The 26,101-nt window shown below is 42.3% G+C and overlaps 11 protein-coding genes and 1 non-coding gene across 12 annotated transcripts; 6 read left to right on the top strand and 6 right to left on the bottom strand.

Annotated features, from left to right (window-relative positions):
• Positions 1-292: 292 nt before the first annotated feature.
• FPOAC1_006318 (uncharacterized protein) lies at positions 293-1,219 on the bottom strand (the record flags this gene model as incomplete). The annotated part of the gene is made up of 1 exon (XM_044850802.1): positions 293-1,219. One exon carries the CDS (start codon positions 1,217-1,219, stop codon positions 293-295), a length of 927 nt encoding a protein of 308 aa, XP_044709514.1.
• Positions 1,220-1,988: 769 nt separating this feature from the next.
• FPOAC1_006317 (uncharacterized protein) lies at positions 1,989-2,921 on the top strand (the record flags this gene model as incomplete). The annotated part of the gene is made up of 1 exon (XM_044850801.1): positions 1,989-2,921. The coding sequence occupies one exon, from the start codon at positions 1,989-1,991 to the stop codon at positions 2,919-2,921; it is 933 nt and encodes a 310-aa protein (XP_044709513.1).
• Positions 2,922-4,496: 1,575 nt separating this feature from the next.
• FPOAC1_006316 (uncharacterized protein) lies at positions 4,497-5,137 on the top strand (the record flags this gene model as incomplete). Its single annotated transcript, XM_044850800.1, has 4 exons — positions 4,497-4,691; positions 4,763-4,847; positions 4,902-4,914; positions 4,966-5,137. The coding sequence occupies 4 exons, from the start codon at positions 4,497-4,499 to the stop codon at positions 5,135-5,137; spliced, it is 465 nt and encodes a 154-aa protein (XP_044709512.1).
• Positions 5,138-5,462: 325 nt separating this feature from the next.
• Positions 5,463-6,968, bottom strand: FPOAC1_006315 (uncharacterized protein; the record flags this gene model as incomplete). Its single annotated transcript, XM_044850799.1, has 1 exon — positions 5,463-6,968. One exon carries the CDS (start codon positions 6,966-6,968, stop codon positions 5,463-5,465), a length of 1,506 nt encoding a protein of 501 aa, XP_044709511.1.
• Positions 6,969-8,190: 1,222 nt separating this feature from the next.
• FPOAC1_006314 lies at positions 8,191-8,262 on the bottom strand. Its single transcript has one exon. It is a non-coding gene; the product is annotated as a tRNA-Thr (tRNA).
• Positions 8,263-8,442: 180 nt separating this feature from the next.
• On the bottom strand, positions 8,443-9,726 carry FPOAC1_006313 (uncharacterized protein; the record flags this gene model as incomplete). Its single annotated transcript, XM_044850798.1, has 1 exon — positions 8,443-9,726. One exon carries the CDS (start codon positions 9,724-9,726, stop codon positions 8,443-8,445), a length of 1,284 nt encoding a protein of 427 aa, XP_044709510.1.
• Positions 9,727-10,367: 641 nt separating this feature from the next.
• FPOAC1_006312 (uncharacterized protein) lies at positions 10,368-12,031 on the bottom strand (the record flags this gene model as incomplete). Its single annotated transcript, XM_044850797.1, has 2 exons — positions 10,368-10,987; positions 11,038-12,031. The coding sequence occupies 2 exons, from the start codon at positions 12,029-12,031 to the stop codon at positions 10,368-10,370; spliced, it is 1,614 nt and encodes a 537-aa protein (XP_044709509.1).
• A 691-nt stretch (positions 12,032-12,722) lies between these two features.
• FPOAC1_006311 (uncharacterized protein) lies at positions 12,723-14,459 on the top strand (the record flags this gene model as incomplete). Its single annotated transcript, XM_044850796.1, has 1 exon — positions 12,723-14,459. The coding sequence occupies one exon, from the start codon at positions 12,723-12,725 to the stop codon at positions 14,457-14,459; it is 1,737 nt and encodes a 578-aa protein (XP_044709508.1).
• A 1,673-nt stretch (positions 14,460-16,132) lies between these two features.
• On the bottom strand, positions 16,133-17,554 carry FPOAC1_006310 (uncharacterized protein; the record flags this gene model as incomplete). Its single annotated transcript, XM_044850795.1, has 1 exon — positions 16,133-17,554. The coding sequence occupies one exon, from the start codon at positions 17,552-17,554 to the stop codon at positions 16,133-16,135; it is 1,422 nt and encodes a 473-aa protein (XP_044709507.1).
• Positions 17,555-18,035: 481 nt separating this feature from the next.
• On the top strand, positions 18,036-19,754 carry FPOAC1_006309 (uncharacterized protein; the record flags this gene model as incomplete). The annotated part of the gene is made up of 5 exons (XM_044850794.1): positions 18,036-18,521; positions 18,574-18,818; positions 18,874-19,315; positions 19,365-19,523; positions 19,743-19,754. 5 exons carry the CDS (start codon positions 18,036-18,038, stop codon positions 19,752-19,754), a joined length of 1,344 nt encoding a protein of 447 aa, XP_044709506.1.
• A 1,328-nt stretch (positions 19,755-21,082) lies between these two features.
• On the top strand, positions 21,083-21,898 carry FPOAC1_006308 (uncharacterized protein; the record flags this gene model as incomplete). The annotated part of the gene is made up of 1 exon (XM_044850793.1): positions 21,083-21,898. The coding sequence occupies one exon, from the start codon at positions 21,083-21,085 to the stop codon at positions 21,896-21,898; it is 816 nt and encodes a 271-aa protein (XP_044709505.1).
• Positions 21,899-22,204: 306 nt separating this feature from the next.
• Positions 22,205-25,504, top strand: FPOAC1_006307 (uncharacterized protein; the record flags this gene model as incomplete). The annotated part of the gene is made up of 3 exons (XM_044850792.1): positions 22,205-22,561; positions 24,504-25,340; positions 25,379-25,504. 3 exons carry the CDS (start codon positions 22,205-22,207, stop codon positions 25,502-25,504), a joined length of 1,320 nt encoding a protein of 439 aa, XP_044709504.1.
• Between the last annotated feature and the right edge of the window lie 597 nt (positions 25,505-26,101).

Genomic DNA, 26,101 nt, shown 5'->3' with positions numbered 1-26,101 from the left:
AGTTGGAGACGCAAAAGGTATCTTCGCAAGTTTATTACACGCACTATTACCCGATAATGATTTAAATCATTGGCCAAGGCACTGGAAATGCGAATTCGCGACTGGCTAGCTTGGCCTTCTAATGGCGCCAATATCTCAAGCGCGCCGCTATGACTTTATATAAGTCATTACTTGCCTCACGCAATTGTCATATCCCACTAGACGAGATAATACGGATGAAGTTATTATGAATTGGTGGTAAGAACACTGAGTTCCACACGTTATACAATTTCCTACTTTACATATATGGTCCCTAGGTGGCAGAAGCAGTCGTTGCTTCTCCAGCAGCAGATGTTCCAGTAGCTGACGGTGCTTGCGATGCAGTCGCAGTACCACTAGGCTGAGAACCACCACCACCGCCTGAGCCACCGCCCTTGACTACCATGGCTTGCACTATCTGACCAGCCTTATTAAAGACTATGTTGACCAAAGCACTTAGTTCTGAGTACTCGTACGTCTTTTGAACGAGTCCATTCGACAGTGTCTTCTCCTCGCCTGTAAAGGTCATGTTTTGCTTGTAGTCGCCGATGATGGAGCTGACAGCATCGCCACCAGCTTTGGTGACCTGCTGAACAATGTTGCCGAGGTTGTCGATGATGAAATTAAGCTTTGTATCGCCCTGAGTGATGGATCCGAGGAGACCGTCCACAACACCAATCACACCTTCGACAATATCACCCACTGAGTCCAAAAGGTTGATCAGGGCTGGGTTAAGATCGAGTGAAGCGAGAGTTCTGTTGACAATCTCAACCAGGTGGCCTAGTCTGACGACGAGCTCAAGCTCTGCCTCGACGTCGGCAATGGTAATGTTGACCTTTTCAATTCCGATTTGGATGCCTGCATTCAGCTGAACAAGCTTTGCAACGTCTGCTTTGAGATTGATATCTGCGTGCAGATTGTCGACATCGAGCTCAATGCGGCCGACAGAGAGCTCGGGAACCTTGAGATGAACATCTGGAGGACCTTGTGATGAGTTGTATCTTGTTGATGATCCTCCTCCGCCGGAACCTGTCTCGGTTGAGCCACCGGCGTTATCATCGCCAACCGGCGACGAAGTTGGAGCAATTGAGATGCTCTCAGCGGTGGTTGCCGGCTCTGTAGAATCAGGTGTCTGAGCTTGTGCAAGGCCGAAGCTGAAGAGCTGAGCCAGCACTAGAGGCTGAAGAAGAGAAATGCGCATCTTGACGATTGAGTGATTGATACTATGACAACGAACGATGGTGTTGAAGGAACTCAACAGGAAGCGACAGTAACCACGAAATTTGTTTGGGGACTCAAGACTCTGCTCTTGCTTTTGCTTCCACTTAACTCTGGGCCTCTGATGTGTTTAACCGTATAGCATAAGTGGAACCTTGGCGCTATGCCCTTGGAACTAGAGTAATCTCCGCGTAGAGTTGTTTGTCGGCTTTATGAGCTTATTATGGCTGGGCTATATCGACGGAAATATCGTTACATTGAGTTAGACGAGACGAAAAAAACCGGATTCTTATTGTAAAGAGATTACTGATGGTTAAATGCGTAGAAGTCGATCGAGATTTTCGTTGATGCATTGACGCAGTAACAAGGGCATGTCAGAAATGCAACCCTTCTCTGGTCTCTGATACGCCAGCCAAGGTCCACAATCTAGTTTTCCCCTGCATTAAACATGGAGTAGCATGAAACTGGGCTGAGGTCAATCGCGTCCGGATCTTAGTAACCGGGCATTGCTACCGTTTCAAGTTCTTTTCCGGGCGATAGGGTGGTACTCGCTTATACTAAATCAGCCGGCATCACATGGCCATGGCAGGCAAGGCGAGTTAATACTTGCAAGCTGGAACTGGGGTTTTCTTTTCTCTATTCTAGCCAGTGTGCCCTCCGTACAGACATCTCATCTTCGTCTTCAATCTCGCTCTTTTCCCTCGACCCTACACTCCTTTCATTGAGCAAAACACAATAAACAAAGATTCGAAATGAGACATCACACAGCATTCGGTGCCCTGGCCCTTGCCTCATTTGCAGGCCTTGCAGTTGCAAAGGCCAAGGGCGATGGCTACTACGGATACAGACTAAACCGTCGCGGCGACGACGAGTCTGCTATTTACGAAACAGAAAACACCAACAGCGGAGTTGCTCCTCTGAATGAGGAGCCCGATGTCTACCTCAATGCCAATGTCTCTGTTGGCGAGATTTCAGTCGAAGTAAAGAACATCACTGCCAAAATCAACCTTGACGCTAAGGTTCTCAACTTGCTCAACTTCAACGCCGGTGTTGATCTCGGCATCGATCGAGTAAAGCTCGGTATCTACAACGTCACCGCCAAGGTTGAACTTGAAGCTCGCTTGGGTAACATCCTTCGTATGGTCGATGATGTGCTTGAAAGCATTGACCTGAACCCCATCATCGCTACCCTCGGTGATACCGTCAAAGACGTCGTTGGTGATGTTGGCGATGTTATCGGCGGCGGGAGTGGAGGAGGCAGCGGAGACGGCAGCTCTAGTGAAGATCCCGAAGCTGTAGAAAAGAGAGATCTTACCATCCGTCTCGAGAACAACATCCTCTACTCCATGAACGACTTTTCCGGCTCAGCACACACAAACCGCGTCCTGACACAAGATGGCTTCCTTTACAACATCTACCTCGACAACCAAGGTCGTGAAAAGAACCGTAAAGAAGTCGGTTACTACGCCAAGGACATGAAGTTTACCGGACACAACAGAACCATCACCGTTGATGAAGGAGTTGAGTATGAGCTGCAGTACACATACTCGCCTTATCATGGCCTCAACGCCTACTGTAACATCTACACCGACCCCGCTGGAAAGGTTCTACGGACAAAGATTGTTGCTGAGGCTGAAGGTGGAGGCGCCGCCACGATTGCGAATGAGGAGGAGGCAGATCTATAAGTCATGGGCGAATGAGTTAGGCAGTATTAATATACAGTCATGATTTCCGTTTTGAAGCTTTGAGACAATGTAAATGACCAGTTACTCATAGCTAACCCTCATTCGTTTCCTACACAACCAGTGTCACAGCAAAACCTCCATGTCACAGACCGGCTCTGTACACTTGATCCAACTCTCAGCCGACTCTCAACATAACAAGAGATATCCTTTTCCATTCTTATTCATGGTTCACCAAAAAAACATAATCAGATGCATTTACCCCATGTCAAAGTAGACTTGATTCAGTGCGGACTGCAATGGAAACGACAAGTCAAGAATAAACTGTTGGTCTACGGAATGTGAAGAGCATTGTTCATTTATATCTGCTAGTTGGCGGGCCCAATTCCAGTCTAATCAGGCCATACGATTGCATTGTCCTCGGGGTGTCAGAAGAATTGGCCGCTAGAGGCATAAGGGACGAAATTAGTAGGGCAGCTTATGCTACTTAGGTGACCTATTAGACTGTTTATTTTTGTGCCCTAAGACTTACAACGCCCACTATTTCGCTACCCAGTAGCCTGTATGCAGGGGCAATGGGTGGCATAAAGTTAATACTTGAGTTAATATCCACGTTGTGTTCCGTTATGAGGCCTGGACCTCTTTGGACCCTAAGGCTGAATGGTGGCTTGATATTACATGAGTGATTGCCGTGGTCGCTCGACTGTTCAGTTGTTACAGTAGGTACTCTGTTTATCAAGTAATGCTATGGTGCAACATAGGGCACCAGGCCTTGTCGCAACCGTATAGCTTCGTAGGGGAGTGGAGTTGGGTTCCTCTGAATGTTTTCAATCCATCAGAGATGTCTCAGTATTACTTAACCCGACTCTAAATATAGGAAGTATGTGAACTGATCTGCAAACTTTATAGTACAGCTCCAGCGACTAAACAATTTGGTAAAAGTTAATTGGCAATGGAATGCAAAGCTCAGCTCGATGTCTTGGCGTGTGCTCGAGTTATCAGAAGCTCACATCTAGGTACTCACACGTTTAAATGCAGTGTAAAAACACGAGGATGCTATAAGAAGCAATCGCTTGTGTGTAATGCGGGACTGATACTGAACTTGTATAGGTGAAGTGGTTGTCTGGTAGTTCTGTTAGTAGACTGCCAGATCAAATAGTTAGAGATGTTATTCACAACCGGATTGGGAAACTCTCATGGCTAGCCGGTACTTCGGCACGGGGCGGGAAGGTTATATTTGCCTACTCCAAGGCACGATGCATAGCGGCACGTGGACTCAATCGACGCATTAGGATTAACACTAGGCACTTCGTGAGCTATCGTCCGATAATCCTGACAGCTTGCTGATCTACCTCAAAATACGAAGAGTTAATTGTTCGTGTACGAGTTAGTTCGACGCCACGGACGATGAGGGGGGCTCGTATCAATCAATGGATGCTGTCTTGACCACATGCGCCTTTCCAGCCGCATATAAAACAGTGGCCATGTTCCGTATATCAACAAAAACCAACAAGTTTCTATCTTTACCTTCTCTTTACTCTTCCCTTCCCAGTCACCACAAACCTTTCATCTATCAACATGAAGTTCAGCATCCTCGCTACTTTCACTGCTCTTGTCAGCAGCGCTACAGCTGCCAACCAAGCTGTTGTCATCAACAACTGTCCCACCACGATCTATGTTCAATCTTTCCCTTATAATGGCGCGGCTCCAGGCGCGTTGACGGCTCTCAAGCCAGGACAAAAGTTCGCTGAGAACATGCGTGCATCCGGCTCGGTCAGTGACTTCCCTGCCTGCCTTCTCACTTGAACAAGTGACCATGACTGACACGAATGTACATGATATAGACTGTCAAGATTGCCACCAGCAGGACCCTCACTAAGCCTCTCTTTTTTGGATACTCTTCGACCTCCAAGCCCAACTATGTCTACTGTAAGTACATCAAAGCTCATTCTAACCGAGGTTGTTGCTAACTATATTGTCCAGATGAGTTCAGCACGTAAGTCTAGATGTTCATCTTCTTCTACCTTCCATTTTACTAACTATTCAGTGAATGGGGAAACCCTTTTGCCAACAAGCACAACATCCTCAGCCCTGGCTCCGGTTGCAAGAAGTTCGACTGCCGTGCTGGACAGGCTGGCTGTTACAGTACGCCCTCTTTCAAGAAGGTTTTCGGGTGTCCAAGCCCTACCACTGTCACTGCTACGATCTGCGCCAAGTAGACTGCAAACAGCTGATATCGGCCCATTTTGGTGCATAGTGATCGATTACCATGAGTTGAAGTATATTAATATTGGACTCGGCTGAGGACCATTCGCTAGCACCAAGAAATACGTCTTGTCACGTAATTTGATAGATGTTAAAGCTCATTAATAACACTGGTTATGTTATATAACCCAATGCCGATGTTTATGTGCATTAATTGTTATCGCATGACGTCTTGTTCGTGCATTAAAGTAAAAGATTATTACTCGTATATAAAGATTACCACTAATACAAGCCAGATAAAGTTCTTGTTCTTAATTTCCCAGTGTGATGTGGCCCATCCTAGTTACCCTTCTCGACAAGTCCAGTCTCAGTACTAACAATTCTTGGGGAAGCATAATAAAATCCCCCACCATTAAACTCCCCTTCAAGCTCAGGATACTCAAACTCCTTATAGATCTTCTGGATTCTGGCCGCGCTCTTCAAGAAGCTCTTCTTGGTCTCCTTGTAATCGGATGCAGTCAACTTTCCATCCTTCTTCACAAACTCTCCATCGACCATGACATGCAGAATATCAGCGACACTGGCATGGAGCATAACAGCTGCCACGGGATCAACCCAGCCCAGAAGAGCGGGTGAGTCTGCCGCGTTCCAGACGATCAGGTCAGCCTTGGCTCCCTCTTCAATGATACCGAGGTCCGGGCGTCGCAAAGCCATACCGCCAGCACGGGTAGCGAGATAAAAGGCCTGATCAACGCTCATGGGGCTCTTGTTAGGAACCTCCAAGTTGTCGAGCACTTTGTCGAAAAAGTAGTAGCGTGCACTTTGTAGCCATATTCTCGCTTGTGTGAGGATGTCGGTGGAGAAGGTAAAGTGAGTATCGACGCCGAGGGCGGCTTGGTCTTGGATGTAGTATGAATGTGGGTGAGTGTGACCATAGTGCATCTCGGACTCGGGTGTAATAGACAAATATTGGTCTGTCTGGCGGAGGAGGTTCGCACCCGTTGCTGTCATGAAACTACCATGGGAGAAGACAACGGGGATGGAAGTGTTGAGGAGACCGAGGGCATGTACATCTTCAGGGAGATTGTTGACACCGAAGGGCCCAGCAAGAGCATGTGTCGTGATAACAGAGACGTTATAGTCCTTGGCCAGGTCGGCCACCTCCTTCGCTACATCAGGAGGGTTGGGTCCGAAAGAGTCGTATGAGATTCCAAGCTCAACGTTGCTGTTGTCGAAAAGGTCGCTCTCAGCGATCTCAACAAAGTTGGGGATCTGGTCGCGCACAGTATAGTCCAGTGCTGGGACATCATGGAAGGCGTAAGACCAGAACACTCGAGCACCACTAGCGATAGAAGCATTGAGACCAGCGTAAGCAGTCTTGTTGGACCAGGTGTGGTGGGCGTGATCAAGCGAAGTAGTCACACCAGCATTCAGAGCCTCGAGTAGTCCGACCAGTTGACCCCAGTAGACATCATCAGCTGTGAAGTGAGGGGCAGCTGCAAACTCGCCATAGCGACCGAAGTACTCTGCCAGTGTAGTGTTTGAACCTATTGTCTTGAAGGCAGTCTGCCAACCATGACGATGGGTATCAATGAAACCAGGTGTGATGATCTGGCCAGTAACATCGATTTTCTCTGTGCTGTTTGGTAGGTTCGAGGGCTCGGATGTGCTGACAGTCTTGATGCGATCACCACTGATCAGAAGATGCCCGTCACGAATAATTCTGGGCTCATTGTTGGAGTCATCCCAGCTGATGATCGTTGCACCAGACAGGAGTCTAGTGGTGGCAGCTTGGACCTGGCTTGCCAGAGCTCCGATAGTAAAGAATGCCGAAGAACGTCTCATTGTTTTCGTGGTATGAAGGGTATCTTGGTCGAGCCTGGTGCTAGTCAGAGCACTTTAGCCTTTGTCTTTATATATGTCATGGCAGGCGAGATCGTGATCACGGAACTCCGGATATACTTTGCAATTGAGAGGACCTCGTCAGGATTTTAGATAATATGTCTCTATAAGCGTTCTTGGCGCCTTCTAGAAGGTACCGATGAACCAATCGGCACTCAACTATGGGTGTCACTACCCGATTTTTGTGACTTCATGAGTTCTTGACCCCACAAGCTCATAGCTAAACAGGAGGTCAGTGTGGTTCATTGCTACATTGTCTCGTGTGTTTATGCAAGTGATGACGCATAAAATGGGGCGGATGTACGGATGTACGGCTCAGCGACCGGATATACAAAAAGGTGGATTAATAGCTCCAAGACTGCCGAATTTCCAGCCAAGAGTATATTACACCGACTTCTTACTCCTATTAAGCTAGCTATAGTATTATGTGGAATATAAAATATATATGATGTGTTTTATAATTACAAATGACGATCTGAGAATAGGAGTAGCCCCTGGGAAGATATTAGATCCAAGGACTTATAGCACTATAAGTATGGGAAGGGACTCAAAACAGATCAACGGATGATACTCCGCGTGGTTGCCAACAAAGTGTTTGCCCATACTGGGTCTGTTCCACAAGTTGACTGACGACTACTGAATTTTCATGCCGAGGTGGGGTTTTCAGTAAGAGTTTATTCCTGGTGAATGTAAATGATCTTCTCTTCTTTTTTTCTGTTAGGTTATAGGGTAGACTTATCATTAAATACCGACGTGTTAAAAACTAGAGACAAGAGAAATGTTTTATTGAATATCCATTGAGTAGCTATTCGATCATCTTATAGATCCATGAGTTATTCTATTCTCACACTTCAGAGGTAGTTCATGACATTTTGTTCTTACGAAGACCTGAGCTTAACCGTTTGCATGCTGCAGGGTTCTGCTTTGTGATCCCATCTCCCTCCCTGACAACGATCATTGCAATAGGGTCTCTGTTGTTTAAAAAATTGTTTCGACACTGCTTCGTAATCTTATCAAGTGATCTAATGTTTCTCAGACTTTTGGTATAACATGCATGTCACATTTTTAAGTATGCTCTATGGAATAATACCTAGGTAGGTAGTGGATTCCTCGAATAAGTGGTCGGGATCTCCACTAACCAAAAATGCAAAAATGAAATTTGCGCTGCCCCCGCACTGGATTGAACAATGGACCTTTGCATTACAAGTGCAACGCTCTACCACTGAGCTACAAGGGCGCTTATCTTGATACTGACGACCTTCAGAGTTGAGAATATATAGAATTGGCGTTTTTTAAGAGGTTCGATTTCAATTGTGAACGTTAAATGATAGCCCTCTCATCTCTTACTATTGAGACTGGAATCAACATACCAAGGTATGTCTAATGTTTGATATAATTTTCTTAAACGTCGTTTGTTCTAAAGAGACGTGGCTGAATAGGTAGCCTGACCCTCTCCATCATCGTCTCCTGATGACCAGGGCAAGCTTCTATCTATATTCCGTAGAAGACACCCGCTGGCCTTGTCGACAAGTATATTGAGATGTCGGTAGCTTCCTCCGAATCTTGACCCCACTATTCTCACCATCTCTACCAGCGTGTCAATGGCACCGACATCCACAGCAGACGCTTGAAAGTCCAGCGGCACCAGCATCATGAGGTCTGCTAGTGAACATCCCACATCGAATACCTTCTCGAGAATTCCAATACCATTGGCTTCGAAAGCTTGAGTCGGTACTAGCTGCGATATGAGAACGATATCACGCGCAATGCTGGCAGGGTAATGGATTGACATGACATTGTCGCTGCTTCCCGTAGATAACACTTGCTTTGAGGCACAAAGTTTCCACACCACGGTTTTCAGCCACTGACGTGAAATGAGAAGATCGGCTTGCTGAACCTGGGAGTGATTTGACAAATTCGGCAGTGAATACTTCAGAAGGCACTGAAGATGCGACAGGCGGGCAGAGTCAGCTGATGTTGAGGGAGTCAACTGGTTCCAGTTCGCAATGAAGTCCGAGTCGAAGGGACGAAATAAGGATATAAGATCGTGGAAACCAAGTAGTATTTCTGCGTCCTGCGATAATGGGTCGATAGTTGGGAGCTCCAAGGTTTCCTGCAATCGGATGGGGCGATTTCTCTGCAGCCCATATGCTCTCTCAGTGATGAACAAAACCCAGAACGTACGCCGTGCATATATGGAGATAATCGGGTCCATAAAGTCATTAAAGGTGACTTCTTCATGTAGTCGCAGTGTCTGTAACATGGTAATAGCCTCTTGCAGGTAGTACCATGCCGAATTATCCTTGTCCAACGAGAAGAATGCTGCATAAAGGAAGAACGAAGTTTGGACATGAATTAGTGATGGATGCTCCACAGCCTTGCAACATGCCCTTGAGCGAAGAGTTTCCGATATCAGAAAGTCAGCAGATGGAAGGGTAACATCATCCTGCGTATGCGATGGTGGCAATATCTCGGGAGATAATGCAATTATAGCACAGCAGGCCGATATCAAACTGTACCTCTCAGCTGAAACCGTGCTTTGTTCGAGCTGTTGGCGGTCCAGAATAGGCGTGAGCGGGTACTTGTGCTTGAAGTAGGCATCCAGACACCATTTAATAACAGCTTCGGTGATTTGTGGTGATGGAGAAAAGTCCTCATTGTCTGTTACTGGAGTAGGACTCTCTACTGGTAACAATGCCATTTCATTGTTTTCAACTGGAACTGGAAGAGGACTTGAAACTTGGAGTATCGACTCTCCAGGTCTTTTGGCTCTTCGACCTTTTCGTGGCCCTTGAGGCCCCGTCTTCTTGTGAACCGCCAAGTACGTACAGCCTAACGTAGAGGCTCGACAATTGAGACACGGACTGCAGCCATCGCATCGTATCTTCCGCCGATGACAAGGATCGCAAGCTTGTCGGACCTTGAAAGGCCTTTGAGGAGGACTGGAAATTGAGGGAGTGGACATAGTTGAATCAAACAGGATTGGAAGTGGTCAAACAAAGTTTGAAGTTTGTGGGGAATAGCCTTTATATAATGCGGAGAAGAGAAATTGAGTATGAGTGGAAACGTCTTAGTACTGCAGCTATAACGCCACTGGTCCACTCCATCGTTCACGGGACATAAAAAGGGAATTGTTGATTCAATCAAGACAGGTCAATAGTGCTAGAATGTTTTGAAGTTGAAAGGACCAAGTGGTTATTATTCAAACCATGCAACTTCTTTATTTCACTGCCGGTGCTAGTCGATTCTTTAAAACACGAAAAGTAATTTTGTTATTCCTTATATGCAAGTATTCTCTCATTCCAATTTGTCTCGACCAAATATCAGATCTCAATCCCACTCTTAAGCTTTGGGCTTTTGAACGACGGTGCCGTCGTTGACCACAAACTCAGAGAACTTTCTAGGAGGAACACCGCCAGCATACAAGCAGTCAATATCATGATATGTTCTGTTCTTGGTCTCAGGCTGGAACCAGAACAAAGCAGCGAGGATAAAAACTTCAGCTCCGACGAACAAGAACATGACCTTTCCACCCCAGTTCAGCTGATCGGGGTTGATGAAGTATGGGAACACAGACGAAAGCATGAGGGCTGTAAGCTGCTGGCATACGAGACTGAAAGCAATGGTCTTGGGACGGGTGGCCTGAGAAGCAGTCTCCTGAGCGACAGCCCAGCCGAAGCAACCGACGGTGGCGGTGTACAACATAGACCATGTGATCATAAATGTGAGGAGAGCGGTATTAGCGGCGTGGTTCGATGTACCAGCTAGCGAGGCTCCAGCGATGATAATGGACCAACAGCAAAGAAGTGTACCACCTCCAACTAGAGACTTTCGTCGAGGAAGGACATCGGAAACGGTGACGGCAACGCAGTTCGAGAGGAATTGTAGTGTGGAAGAAATAGCAGTGAGGCCGAAGGGATCGGCTTGGCCAATGAGCTCGAAGTAGTAGGTCTGGTACGTGTCTGTTGGTGTTAGGGTCTGAATTGTTTCTTCCAATGATATAATAACTTACTTGCAAAGTAACCACCAGAGAAGTTTTGTGATTGCAACCCCATAACTGCAACGAGAGTCCTGCTTCTATGCTCCTTGGAGAAGATGGCCCTCCAGCTGGTCTGCTTCGCCATCGAGGCCTCGCCAGCGGCGACTTCCAGTTCTGACTTGATGAAGTTGAGTCTCTCCTCAGCATCGACAGAATCACCATAGAGCTTGACGATAGCCTTTCGCGCGTCGTCGTCTCGGCCCTTCTTGACGTACCAAATAGGGGATTCGGGTAGGAACGGAAGGCCGATGGCAAATAGTGTCGGCACAAGAAATGTCATGACAAAAGCAAGTCGGAAGCTCCACTCGCCTTGAATCTTGGAGGAGCCCCATCCAGTAATGGACGAGAGGAAGAAACCCAGCACAATAATAACGTTGGTCAGAGAACTGAGAGAACTTCGGAGAGCGGCTGGTGCGTTCTCTGTGACATAGAGGGGAGGAGTGACAGTTGAAAGGCCAACCGAGAGTCCGAGCAAGAGCTTGGACACGAAAAGGATGGGCAGGCTAGGAGCAAAGACGAGGGCGAAAGAAGCAGCCAGGGACAACGCTACAGCAGTCCAAAGAACAGCTTTTCGACCAACCCAGTCTGCGAATTGTCCTGCAAGGAAAGCTCCAAAAACCTGACCGATGGTGCTGGCTGCGTTCCAGAGAGATTGCCACAGCGCTGGGATGACGTATTGGTCGCCAACTTGATAGTATTCGCCATAGACTTTGCGAAACTCTGGAAAGGCGATGGCTACACCTGAGAGACCTTGATCATAACCCCATCCGAAGACAAGGGACATGATGTAGAGGGACCAAAAGACATAACGTTTGTCCTTCTCCAAGTTCGTCCAGAGACGTTGGTATTGTTGTTTGGGGGTGAGGTCTTGGGCATCAATAGCCTTTTGAATTCCGACTGGATCTACGACCGCTGCCTTTTCGACGTGGTCAGATACAGTGGCAAGAGCCTCAATCTTAGCTGACATTTTGGAAAAGAGGATGTGATGATGAATGTGGCAAAGTTGAAACGATGTTGGAGATGAAGCTTGGGAAGATAATTCTGAAGGGATTCATCTTGAGATTTATATCAATTGGAGAAGCACAATATTGAGTATGCTTCCCCAGAAACTAGTCATCGATTTTGGTACTAAGAGAAGCCCCATGGGGATCTCAGTAAAGAATTAACCCTGTGTCGGACCCGACAGTCTGTTCTGTCGTGTCCCAAAAATGTGCATGTCACCAGCATCACCCACCACCTTAGAGTCAGATGAGAGAGAAAAGAATTGGGTCAAGGATTGAAAGGCTGAATTTCTACTGGCTGGCAAATCCCTGAATAATCAACCTAGATAGAATAGACAAACTGGGTGTGATTGTCGGACCGATATTGATCGCCTCTGGGGTAATGTCCATTGACATTCATTGACGAATCATAATTCACCCTTTCAAATTCAGCCGGCCGAACTCGGTAGTCATCATTCGCCCGGGATTAACATGGGTGAGATCTTCGATCAAGGTACAATATCGGCCGACAAGACCATTCCCCGCATCTCAACAGCCATCAGTACATTTGTCGGACCGGCGAAGGGTATAAGAAACACGGAAACATACTTTCACTGTGATTATCACAATTCTGCTCATACCATCATCACGCCATCACTCATTTCTATACAAGTCATCATGTTAGACAACAACCCTCCGGACCGACAATGGTGGAAGGAAACTGTTGTCTACCAAATCTATCCAGCAAGCTTCCTTGACTCGAATGGTGATGGACTTGGTGACCTGCCTGGCATCATCTCAAAGCTTGACTACATTCGCTCAGTCGGAGCCACGGCCATATGGCTATCCCCAATCTTCAAAAGTCCTCAACATGATATGGGCTACGATGTTTCGGACTACCGCGACATCCATGCTCCATATGGATCCCTCCAAGACGTCGAGCTTCTCATCAAGGGATGCCATGAGCGAGGCATTAAATTACTACTCGATCTTGTGGTCAATCACACTAGTCATGAGCACGAATGGTTTCGCGAATCACGTTCATCGAGAACATCGCCTAAGAGAGATTGGTATTTCTGGCGTGATCCCAAATTTGACTCGAATGGAAACCGCAAACCGCCCAACAATTGGTCTTCCATCTTTGGCGGTAGTGCTTGGACGTTTGATGAACCCACCGGTCAATACTACTTGTCGCTTTTTCTACCTGAACAACCTGACCTGAACTGGGCCAACGACGACATGCGTCAAGCAACATATGCCGACATGAAGTTCTGGCTCGACAAGGGCGCCGATGGTTTCCGCATTGACTCGATGAACCTCATGTCCAAGCACCCTGACCTCCCCGACGCACCCATCACACGGCCTGGTTCAGAATTCCAACCTGGAGATAAGTACTTTGCCAGTGGACCCCGCATGCACGAGTACATTCGAGAAATGCGAGAGGAGGTCATTGACAAGTATGACTGCATGACTGTCGGAGAGCTTGGCTTCACGAAAGACGAGGAGAGCGTGGCCAGCTATGTGGCAAGGGACCGACATGAGCTGAATATGCTCTTCACGGGAGACATTGTCGATATGGATTTCGGTGCCAACCACAAGTACGAAAGAGATGACTTTCGTTTATCGAAGCTCAAGGCCATCACTAGTCGTTGGCAAGGAGCTATGCCCAAGTTCGATGGTTGGAATACCGTCTACATGGACAATCACGATTCAGGTCGTTCTCTGTCACGATATGGATCAGATCTTCCACAGTACCGTAAAGAGGCAGCCAAGATGTTGGCCATCTATCTTGGTACTTTGAGTGGGACACTATTTCTTCTGCAAGGCCAAGAAATTGGCATGGCCAACGTTCCAGAATCCTGGAAGATTGAGGACTATATCGATGTTGAAGGACTAAATTATTACAAGAGTCAGTTGGAGAAAAGAGGTCCAGGCGCTGACATGTCTGATGTCATGAGGGAGATGAGACTCAAGGCGCGTGATAATGGAAGACTACCCATGCAGTGGACTGCCGACAAGAATGCTGGCTTCTCCAAGGGTGACAAGCCATGGATGCGTGTGAACGACGACTTCAAAGAGTGGAATGTTGCGAACCAGGAGAATGACAACGACAGTGTACTGTCGTTCTGGAGACAGGTCCTAGGACTTCGACAGAAGGAGAAAGACATCTTTGTCTACGGACATTTCACCAACTTACCTGAGTACGAGAACAGCGAAGATGTTTTTGCATATACCATGACTAGTTATGACGGAAGGTCAGGGCTTGTTCTGCTTAATTTCTCGGACAAGGAACAAAAGGTCGAGTTGAAGAATGGGTCATGGGGGAAGAGACTCCTCGGGAAGAACTCAGACGAGTTTGGTGAGGAAGGCGTCTTGCTCAGGGCTTATGAAGGCGCGGTATACTTAGGATGCTAATGCTTGAGAATAAAAAAGGGGGAGTGTATTTAAACTCCATGGACTGTCGCAGGGCATAAATTGATATGGCCTTGCTCGTAAACTGTACGATAAAGATAGCAAAAGACATTACAATTATTACATAAAAAGATTACTAAAATTTGTGAACCTTTAACTTCAAACGGCATTATGTGCAGTTATTAGGCGGATAATAAATACATTATCGAGACAATGCAAATTGTTTAATATGTATAAGTTCTGTCTCAAATATCACCCACATGAACTACTGATCGGAATCGGATTCAGCACTCGGAATACCCCATAATGTAATATTTATGCCTCAGGGTACGAGAAGAATTCACCGCTGGAAGCAAAAGAGGGGAAATTAGTAGGACACTTTATGGTCCTTAGGTTATAGCCATAGAATAGTTTATTTTTATACCCTAAGATTTAGAAGCATGTTTTTTCTCTACCCACCAGGCAGGCATGCATTTCTGTTGGCTGCAACAAGAATGAACCAAGCAATGGAAATGGCGTTAACTAAAACAAGTAAGATACCTGTCCCTGGCATTGTCGCCAAGAATCTACAGCCATACATCGATGCCAATATTAGACACGGTTATGTTGGGCCTCGGACCGGGTTCGGGCCATGGCTCGTTTTAGGTATCGATTCTCAGGGAAATGCAAAGCTTAACTATTAGAATAGTAATTAAACTTTAGTCTATAAATACTTTTTATTAAGTAATTTTTAAGATATAAATCTTAAAGTATATATTAAAAATTAATTTATAAAAAAATATAATTTTTAAATTTAAATATTAATATAAATTTAATTTAAAAATATATATTATAATTTATAAAATTAAAATTATAATAATTATTATAAAAGTTTTTATTTTTTTTAAAAATTAATTATTAAATATTTTTTTATTAATATTAATATTAATAAAATTATTATATAAAATAATAAATTTTAAAGTTTTTATTAATTTTAATTATATATTAAATTAAAAAATTATTTATAAAAATTTAATTTTTATAATTAATTTTATTTTTAAAAAAAAATATTTAATAAAAATATTTAATAATTTTATTTATTTTTAATATAATATTTTTATTAATATTTAAAATTAAAATATTATTAATATAAATAATAATTAAATTATTATTTTTATTATTTTTAATTATAATATTTTTAATTATATAATTAATTATTAAATTAATAAATTAAAATTTAAATCTTTATTATATAAAAAGAAAAAAGCTTTAAAAGCTTTTTATAAAATTTAAAAATAAAATAATTTTAATTTTTAAAAAATAAAATATTTTAAATAAAATTATTTTTTAATTTTTAAAATAATTTTTAATAAAAAAAATAAATTATTAATAATTTATAAAATATTTAATAAAAATAATATTATTTTATAAAAAATTTATTAAATTAAAATTTATTATATTAAAAATCTTATAAAATTAAAAAAAAAAAATTCTAAAGAAAAAAAAAAAAGCTTATAATTAATATTATAGCTTTTAATATAATAAAATTTAATATAATAGTCTATAAGTATAATCTATTAGACTCCTAAGCTTAACCTATCGACGAAACCCTATAAACAGTCTGCTATAGCAAGATCGATTGGGCCATTATTCAGCTCGTCTCTCTCGTCTAACTTCTATCCTTCCTTATCCCAATGTTAGTCAAAGCACACTGTTCTTTCTGCAGCCTCCACTGCTTGTTTCAAAGTCTGAGAGATGATCCGCAACTGATCTTCTGTTACAGTAAATGGTGGTGCAAGGAGAATGTGGTCGCCGTTGACTCCATCGATCGTTGCACCACCTGGGTACAGAGCAACACCCTTCTCAAAAGCCAACTGTTGTACCATCAAGCCAAATTTATCTGCAGGGTCAAATGGCTGCTTAGATTCTTGATCCTTCACAAACTCAACTCCCCAGAATAAGCCTCGACCTCTGATGTCTCCAACTGACCTACACCCACTGAGATCTTCCCTTAGCATTCTTTCAAGAACCAACCCCATCTTGGCACAACGCTCAACAAGGTTATCGCGTCGGATAATCCTTTGCACAGCCAATGCAGCAGCACACGAGATTGGATGTGCTTGGTAAGTGTGCCCGTGATTGAAAGCGGCTGAACCTTGTCTCAGAACGTCAACGACTCGTTTATGAATGAGAACACCGGCAATGGCAGCGTAACCACCTCCGAGGCCCTTGGCAACAGTCATGATATCAGGCACTACCCCTTCTTGCTCGAATGCAAAGAAGGTACCTGTGCGACCAATACCACACATAATCTCGTCAAGTATCATGACGATATTGTACTTGTCACAAAGAGCTCTGACACCTTTGAAGTAGCCAGCCGGGGCAGCCACGCATCCAGATGTTGCGCCAACTACTGTCTCGGCGATAAATGCAGCGACCTTTTGAGGTCCTACACGTAGAAACTCTTCCTCAAGCTCGACCAGTAATCTAGAGGTAAATTGGCCTTCACTCTCGGAACTGTGTTTGTGATGATAGGCAAAGGCAGGAGAGACATGAGAGACATTGGGATAAAGGAAGCCATGGTAGGGGGCCCGGCGAGCAAGGTTTGTGGAGATAGACATGGTAGCCATTGTGTTTCCGTGATAGCATTGACGTCTAGAGATGATATGTACCTTGTCCAGATCACCGTTTTCGTAATGATATTGACGAGCAAGCTTCAGTGCTGACTCGACAGCTTCACTGCCACTGCCAACGAAAAATGCCTTTTCCAAGCCGTACGGGTTACCTTGAAGAAGAACATCGGCTAGCTCTTCTGCAGGTGCGGTGGTATAAGATTGGGTATGAACGTAGCTGACTTTGCGGGCTTGGTCGGTAATGGCTTGAATGACTTCCTCTAGCCCATGCCCTAGTAAGGCCACTGCTGCGCCGCCACAGCCATCGATGATGGTTTGGCCGCTAGACAACTTTAACTCGATTCCTTGTGCAGATTCGACCATGTAGGGATGTTGCACAAGGGATCTATGCATCAAAGCGCCTTCAGAATGGACGGGCTTGATTGGTGTGGAGGGCGGTTGGTTGCAGGGGACATCAGCAAAGTCCCCAATCGTTGAGGGTGCCATGACTGGAATGAATGGAAAATGTATCAAGTAAAAGTCTGAAAGTGTAAAGATAATGGTGATCTGATGTGTACTTTCACGTCTTGATTAAAAGAATCCTCCTCTTCTATCTGCTTGACCTCGATGTTCATTTATAAGAGTTCAAAACCGAAATCCGATGAAACTCGTCGGAACTCGGAATGATGAATTTTCAGCCGAACACCGACCAGCCGACTAATACCGGGTCATCGCTCAGTCACTACATTTCCATGACAAACAATGTCGTGTTTTATGATCCACTGAGCTGGGATTGTTTTGTTTTGTTTAGTTTAGGGCGTCGGCTTTGCTGTCGGTTCTCGTTTCTCTAATCCGGTACCGCTGTCGGATCAGATATTTAACATAACTATTTCTCGACCCTTCCTGGCCAAACTGTTCTACTCAAAGATATCTGTATTCTCAAGAATCGTGGCCTCTTTTTATTAGAAGCCCAGAGTCATACCGTAATATGGAGACTCAAACCACAAATCCAGTTACTAACTGGCCCGAGTCTTCAAACTCGTCCGACAATGAGAAGGGTAACGAAACCGACCGCTCACAGCTTGGCGGCGCATCACCGACCATGACACCGCCCCCATTTGAGTTTGATGATCCCAAAGGCTGGATCGCAGTAGCAGCAGCGGCTTGCTCTCAATTCCTCTATCTAGGGGTTATCTATTCCTGGGGCATCATGCAAGTGAGACTTGTCGAAGTCACTGGATCTAGTCTTACAACTCTGACATTTGTCGGATCGTTGGCGACCTCATTTATGATTTCACTCAGCATACTCGCTGGTATGGCAGTCCGTAAGCTTGGATACCAAAAGACAGCCTTTTCTGGTGCCTTCTTGATGGGATTGGGGGAGTTCCTTGCGAGCTGGACAACAAAGCACGTCGGAGCTCTGTTCGCCTTCCACAGTGTGATATTCGGTATCGGCGGGGGTCTATCCATCTTTGTAAGTTCAAACAGTCCCTGAAGCTTTTATACATCACCTTACACATTTGCAGGCTTGCTCTACCGCCCCCTTGAGATGGTTCAAGAGACACCGAGGCCTGGCCATGGGCATTGTGTTCGGAGGAGGAAGTCTTGGCGCCGCTGTCTTGAGCATAGCAACCAATCTTCTTGTCAAGCAAGTAGATGTTGCATGGACATTCCGCATTCTTGCCTTCATGCTTTGGGGGGTTTGCATACCAGCATCTTATTTCATTCGACAACCTACTGGATCCGCGAACGCGGGTTTAAAGTTACAATGGTGAGTCCCTAGTCATAATCCTTGATCCTATGTCTGTCAACTGACCTTTCTGTAGGTATCGGTTCAAAGAGCCCCGGTTCCTTCTGATCATTGGCGGCACAGCCTTGTCATGCTTCCCACTATTCATCCCACCATACTTCATCCCAGTCTTTTCGAGATCAATGGGTTACTCTAATCAGATTGCCATCATTACACTTGCAGCCTGGAACCTCGCTTCGACTGTTGGGAGAGTCTTGGGTGGCTATACAGCCGACCATCTTCTTGGTCCACTTAATAGTCTCATTGTTTGCCTGCTTTGCATCGGCATTAGCTCATTGGTCGTCTGGCCTCTCGCATCGAGTGTTGGCATCTTCTCTGTCTTCCTTATCTTTAACGGCATTGGATGCGGCGCCTTCTTTAGTCTTGTACCCCCAATGCTAGGAGCCACGATGGGTCCTGAGAACACACTTGGTATCCTGCCTATTGTTTGGACTACTTGGTTCTGTGGTTTCTTCTTCGTAAGTACAAATCTTCTAACCTTGTCCAACTCCATGCTAATCGTACTAGGGTACACCGATAGCCTCCGGTATCTATTCACTGGCGGGGAGCAATGGCAGTGAGAATGTCTCAACTTTCAGGCCGGCTGCCTACTATGCTGGCTGCATGTCCATGGTGGGGTTGTTGTTTATAGTTCTTATCCGTCTTAGTATTTCCAAGCGACTTCTCGTATGTGTATAGTTGGATAGGTGTACTAAATTCTGTACAATGATTTACATATTTAATCCTGTTTTATTCCACTAAGCTTCACTGCCTCGGAAACTCTTTATGTTTTGATTCAGACATTAAGCGGAATTGTGCAAACAGAGGGACGGACGAACGTGGGCACTGGTGAAAAATAGTTTCTATATCAGACACTTAAGTATTGACGATAACAATATGTAATAGTGGCAGAACTAGTAGTTTGCTCTAGCATGCAGAAGCCTCCCTCAACGCAACCTTTACCAAGAGGATGCCTTTGCTTGGCATTCCATCCTTATTCAATAACCCAAGGAACCGATACCCAAATCTCAGTCGATCCAGACGCACGCATGCCCATGCAGCCATGATGTCTGGGCCAGGAACATCATTCATGACTCGGAATGAAAGGAAGGATAGTTCAGGCACGACACCATGAACGTTAAGAAACTCAATTGTTTCCTCGTTGAAGCTTGGACTAGTTCCTTTACTCTTCGATGTCTGTCCACTGTAACCAACTTGTTTCGTCTTTTCCGGGCTCTGATCTTCGTCAGTCATAGCCGAGAAGACATTTATACCGACTTAGTGGGAATTCAGTTGCCATTGTGAAAGAAGATGATCTTGAGGGAGATATTTTGGAGTGAAAGGTCGATTGAGGAAAGAGATATAGTCAATTAAAAAGTTGAATTTTGTACTCGGTACTATGCGCCAGCATATATAACCAGAAGCAATAGCCTGTCATCTAGATAGGCCTCAGGGTATCAGAAAAATATCCACCGGAAGCATAAGAGACGAAATTAGCGGGACGCTTTATGCTTCTTAGACTATGGCTCTTAGACTAATTATTTTTAGACCCTAAAACTTAGGAGATCATTTTTTTCTGCTACCCAGTAGCTTGGGCCTCCTTGGTTATCGCGGGACCCTGCGTTGCCGTAGATGTTAATACGGGAACACGAATGAAAGCCGTGTAATCGTGATTGTGGATCTCATATTTTTCAGTAGAGGCCTTGGCAGTCGGCATGTCGTTTCCATCTTGGCTTTTCAGATCAGTAATAAATTCATAACTTGTTCTCATTCGATAATGAATTGACTGTAGGATTAGGGGCTGTCAACATGTGAAGTTACAGTTAATTCATATGCCATTGTGGAATGCACATTACTGCTAGCCAGTAGTTACCTGTTACGCCTTAGGGTATAGAAATAAGCAACCTAAGAACTATAGTCTAAAGAGCATAAAGTGTCCCACTAATTTCATCTCTTATGCTTCTGACGGTCAATTATTCTGATACCCTAAAGCCTCTAGACCAGCTACCTGCTAACCCAATTGGCCACGTATCTAATAATCTCTGAACGCCAGAAGGAGAGCAGAAAATATGCATACAAGATTCTGGCTAAATGGCCGACAGAGTGACCGAATAATTTTGGTCTGTCTATCAAGACACTAACAATTTTCTTTGGTGCTAAGGCATGCACATCTTACACAACCTGCGCTGTGCCTCTAGAAAATATCACTTCTCCTCAATATCTATTCTTGGCTTTCTAAATCGATCATGGAGTCAAACAAGATCACGTTCTATGACATTGCGCCTCGTCCCCCGGTGGAGAAGAATGCCTATGCCCCAAACCCTTGGAAAGCTAGGTTTGCACTCAACTTCAAGGGCGTTTCGTACTCAACGACATGGGTAGCTCTCCCCGACATAGCAAAGACGCGCACCAGCCTCAACGTGCCAGCAGGTCGCAAATTCGCTGACGGTAAAGACTTTCATACTTTGCCCGTCATCCAAGACCCTACCACTGGTGCTTTGCTGGGGGACTCATTCGACATTGCGCTATACCTCAACAAAACATACTCGGGCGGGGGTGATCTGTTCCCCCCTCAAAAGCTTGACTTCGACTTTGAGCATCCCTACATCCTCATACCTTTGTCAGAATGCAACAATACAGAGTTCTCTGACTATGCAAAGTTCAACATGAACATTGACGCAGCATTCACTGCCCACCTTCAGCTTGGTGTTCAGGGCATGCCATTTGACCCCGCCACAGAAGAGGAGACCAAGGCCGAGTTTGTGAGACGTGCTGGAGTTTCGGGGTGGGACGATTTCGTACTCAGTGCTGAAGCCCGAGCCAAGATACTCGAGTCTCTCGAAAAGATGTTGGGCGATCTGGCAGTGCTCTTTTCAAGGGACACCAACGGACCATTCCTGCTGGGGCAACAAGTCAGTTACGCCGATATCATCGTTGGCGCGTGGTTGCGCATGATGCATGTCACATTCCCGGAGGACGAGTGGGAGCAAGTTGCGACTTGTCATCAAGGCGTTTTTGGCAAGCTGCATGATGCACTGAAAGTTTTCGCACATGTAGAATAGCTAGTGCATACATAACCACCAACAATCAATATGCCAAGACCAATAGTTACAGAACATGGCTTACACCTCTTTCAGCTTCCGACGCCAATCCAATTACATTGGACACACTCAAGTCTTTTATGTAAGGGAATTGTGTTGTCAATGCTTAATTCGACGCGAGGCTCACAAGGCTCAAATGGGCTGCAAAACAAGGTCCCTTTGTCTCCGAGACCATCTTCTTAACTTATTTATACCTTCGAGGCATCTATAGACAACTCATTAATTATGCAGTCTTGACTTTCTATCAAGAAGCGCAACAATTAAATCATGTCTTTTCAGATTTATACAGGTGCTTGGACCGACTGGTCAAGAGGTAAGGTTCTGGGCGCAACCCTCACTCTGTCATCGAGGGACGCCAGCCTTCTCCTCGCCTTTATCGCAGCCTTCGTGACAGTCGTCGCAATTAGGCTCTGGCTCATCATTGCTTTTACTACTCACCAGTTCTCTGCCTCTAATGGAAAACATGATGGACTTTACTATCAGCGGCAAGTCATTCTCCGCAACATCAAATCCGCGCCAGCAGCTGCATGGTTGTTTCTCCAACAAGCTTGGTACTGGCGCGGCATCGCTACATCTTCTTTCACTAGGACAATTCCGCTGGCATTGCTTTGCATTCTTTACTCTGTAGGCTTTATAATTCTTACTGTTTTTTCTTCTTAAATATTAAACTTAGCCTCTCTATATTAGCTTCTATATAGTCTTAACTATAGCTTTTAAGTACTTATTAAGGAGTATAAAAAGGTAATCTTATTATATTAAATTTTATTATATTAAAAGCTATAATATTAATTATAAAATTTTTTTTTTTTTAAATTTTTTTAAATTTTTTAATTTTATAAAATTTTTAATATAATAAATTTTAATTTAATAAATTTTTTATAAAATAATATTATTTTTATTAAATATTTTATAAATTATTAATAAATAATTTTTTTTATTAAAAATTATTTTAAAAATTAAAAAATAATTTTATTTAAAATATTTTATTTTTTAATATATTAAAATTAAATTTTTTTTAAATTTTATAAAAATCTTTTAAAAAAAAATTTTTTTATATAATAAAAATTTTAATTTTAATTTATTAATTTAATAATTAATTATATAATTAAAAATATTTAATAATTAATTTTTAAAAAAAATAAAAATTTTTATAATAATTATTATAATTTTAATTTTATAAATTATAATATATATTTTTAAATAAAATTTATATTAATATTTAAATTTAAAAATTATATTTTTTTATAAATTAATTTTAAATATATATTTTAAAATTTATATTTTAAAAATTATTAAAAAAAAAAAAAAAGTAATCTTTAATAATTAAAAAGTTACTCTTTATTCTAAAGAATATTATAATAATATATCTTTCTTAATTTATAATACTCTTTTAATAAGAAGGCTAAAGTAAGTTAATTTATTAATTAATTACTTATTTAAAAAAAGAGTTTATTTTAATATACTTACTTTTAAAATAGAGAGTAATATAATTAATATATATAATAATTTAAGACTAAATAACTTATTAAAGAATAAACTTAAATATAAGAGATAAATAACTTATTCTCTGCTAAATACTAGTAACTTTACTTAGTATATAAATAGTTTAAAAGTAGAATTACTAGGCTAGCTAGATAATATCTTAATTAAATACCTTTATAGTAAAAAGTTAAATAGAGATATTAACTATATATATATTTACTTTTATTAAGTAATTTTTAAAGTATAAGTCTTAAAATATATATTTAAAATTAATTTATAAAAAGATATAATTTTTAAATTTAAATATTAATATAAATTCTATTTAAAAATATATATTATAATTTATAAAATTAAAATTATAATAATTATTATAAAAATTTTTATTTTTTTTAAAAATTAATTATTAAATATTTTTTTATTAATATTAATATTAATAAAATTATATAATTATATAATTATTATATAAAATAATAAATTTTAAAATTCTTATTAATTTTAATTATATATTAAATTAAAAAATTATTTATAAAAATTTAATTTTTATAATTAATTTTATTTTTAAAAAAAATTAATTAAAAAAATTTAAAATTTTTAATAATTTTTTAAATAATTATTTTTTTAATATTTAAAGTTAATATATTATTAATATAAATAATAATTAAATTATTATTTTTGTTTTTTTTAATTATAAAGCTTTTAATTATATAATTAATTATTAAATTAATAAATTAAAATTTAAATTCTTATTATATAAAAAAAAAAAGGCTTTAAAGGCTTTTTATAAAATATAATATAATAATAATATTAATATATTAAAAAATAAAATATTTTAAATAAAATTACTTTTTAATTTTTAAAATAATCTTTAAAATAATCTTTAATAAAAAGAATAAATTATTAATAACTTATAAAGTATTTAATAAAAATAATATTATTTTATAAAAAGTTTATTAAATTAAAATTTATTATATTAAGAATTAAAAGGTTCTAGGGAAAAAAGGAAAAAGCTTATAATTAACACTATAGCTTTTAATACGATAAAATTCAACACAATGGCACGCACATCTATAACATCTTTGGCCAGAATCTCAATATTGGGTACTCCACTTGGACATTCTTCTATCCTCAAAATGGGGTCTGGCAGCCTATAGATGAGCTACTGGTGCCGGATACAGACTTGACATTGATGCTCATCGCACCTAATTCAGTCACTCATTTGAAATCGAACAATGATCCGGTATTTGCTGCCTCAATCAGAACCAATGCCCAAGGTGTGATCGGTTACTTGCCCGACCGTTGGGTGAGCCCAGTCGCTTGCGTTGACCAACACCAAATATGTAATCCCAACAACAACAAGTGCACCCCGCTACTAGATCGACAGCGGCTTATCGAAAGTGTGATGGAGGATTCGATGGCATTGAACGTCGCACAAATTGTCACTGCACAAAGGCTTAGGCTTGTGCTGTGGGAATCCAGTCCGTTCTACCATACAATCTGGACTCGCACACAAAGCTTTCTTCGTGCCCAGGAAAAGGTGGCCGGCATCACGGGCCAACATCTCCCATCAAATCAATGGGAGATCGAGATGGGCGCTCTGTTTGACGACACTCTTGCAAATCTACAGTATCGTATCATGGAGTACGCAGCTGGCTCTTCATCACCTGCGCCGATCAATATCACAAAGCCGTGGAACAACTCCTCAGCGAACGTAGAATGGGCTACCGCCTACAAATATATGTGTTACAATCAGAGAACAAAAGAGACTCAAGGAACTTTGAACTTTTCCATTCTAGGTCTCGGCTTGCTATTTGGTATTGGGCTGTATGTCATAGTACTCTCGTTCATTCTTGAATTCCTAATGGCCTGGATCCAGACTTGGTTAGGACGAGGGATACCGAGAGCTAGAGATGGGAGAGAGACGGTACATTACAGCAGATGAGACTACTATATGAGATTCAGGGATCTGGAGATTGGAAGGGAACTACTGAGGAGTTTCCACGTACTGTATCAGGCGAACACTTTGATCATGATGAGGAAGTCATTTCGGCCACGACTGTTCAAATACGCCAGACAGATCCTTCATGAGGGATCTTCCATTGCAGGTATGAGACTCTGCGTCTCCGTGGAAACTATTCGATGCATTATGTTTACAAAAAGATTGTTTACATTTAAATTAGTTGTTCCGATGGTATGCAATTGATCCCTAATTTTTAAAAACAAATCGGAGACTAAGGTATTGTCATTTGCGGTGTCTCGAATTCATATTAATCCAGAAAGCCGAGACTCGTAGAACAAAGTAAGCACTTATTCCAGCATCGTGATGCTTGGAATTCGGATCAATCTCACAATAGAAAATAAAAGGCAATTCAGTCTCCCGGATGTTGAAAAATTCGAGTAGACTCAGGGGTTATCCCTTGTTATCTGTGGGGTGAGACAAGTCGAGTCAGCACCAGCATTCTTGATTTGGCTCGCTGGAACTTGATGTCTCAACTTTCATAGTCTTGCTACCTTTAGAATATCACGAATTGTGACAAACTGTCTAATGCGTTGAGATGTTTGGAATTGTCGCAAATTGAGGATAGGGGCGAACTTGGATCCCATACCAAAAGGTGAATGATTGAATTGTATATAAGGAGGACTTTATTCCCCCCAAATCAAATTATTCTCATCATCAAACAACTC

The sequence above is a fragment of the Fusarium poae genome, chromosome 2 (assembly GCF_019609905.1).
Source record: "Fusarium poae strain DAOMC 252244 chromosome 2, whole genome shotgun sequence".
In the NCBI taxonomy this organism is placed as follows: domain Eukaryota; kingdom Fungi; phylum Ascomycota; class Sordariomycetes; order Hypocreales; family Nectriaceae; genus Fusarium; species Fusarium poae.
This window is presented reverse-complemented; position numbering and strand designations above follow the sequence as displayed.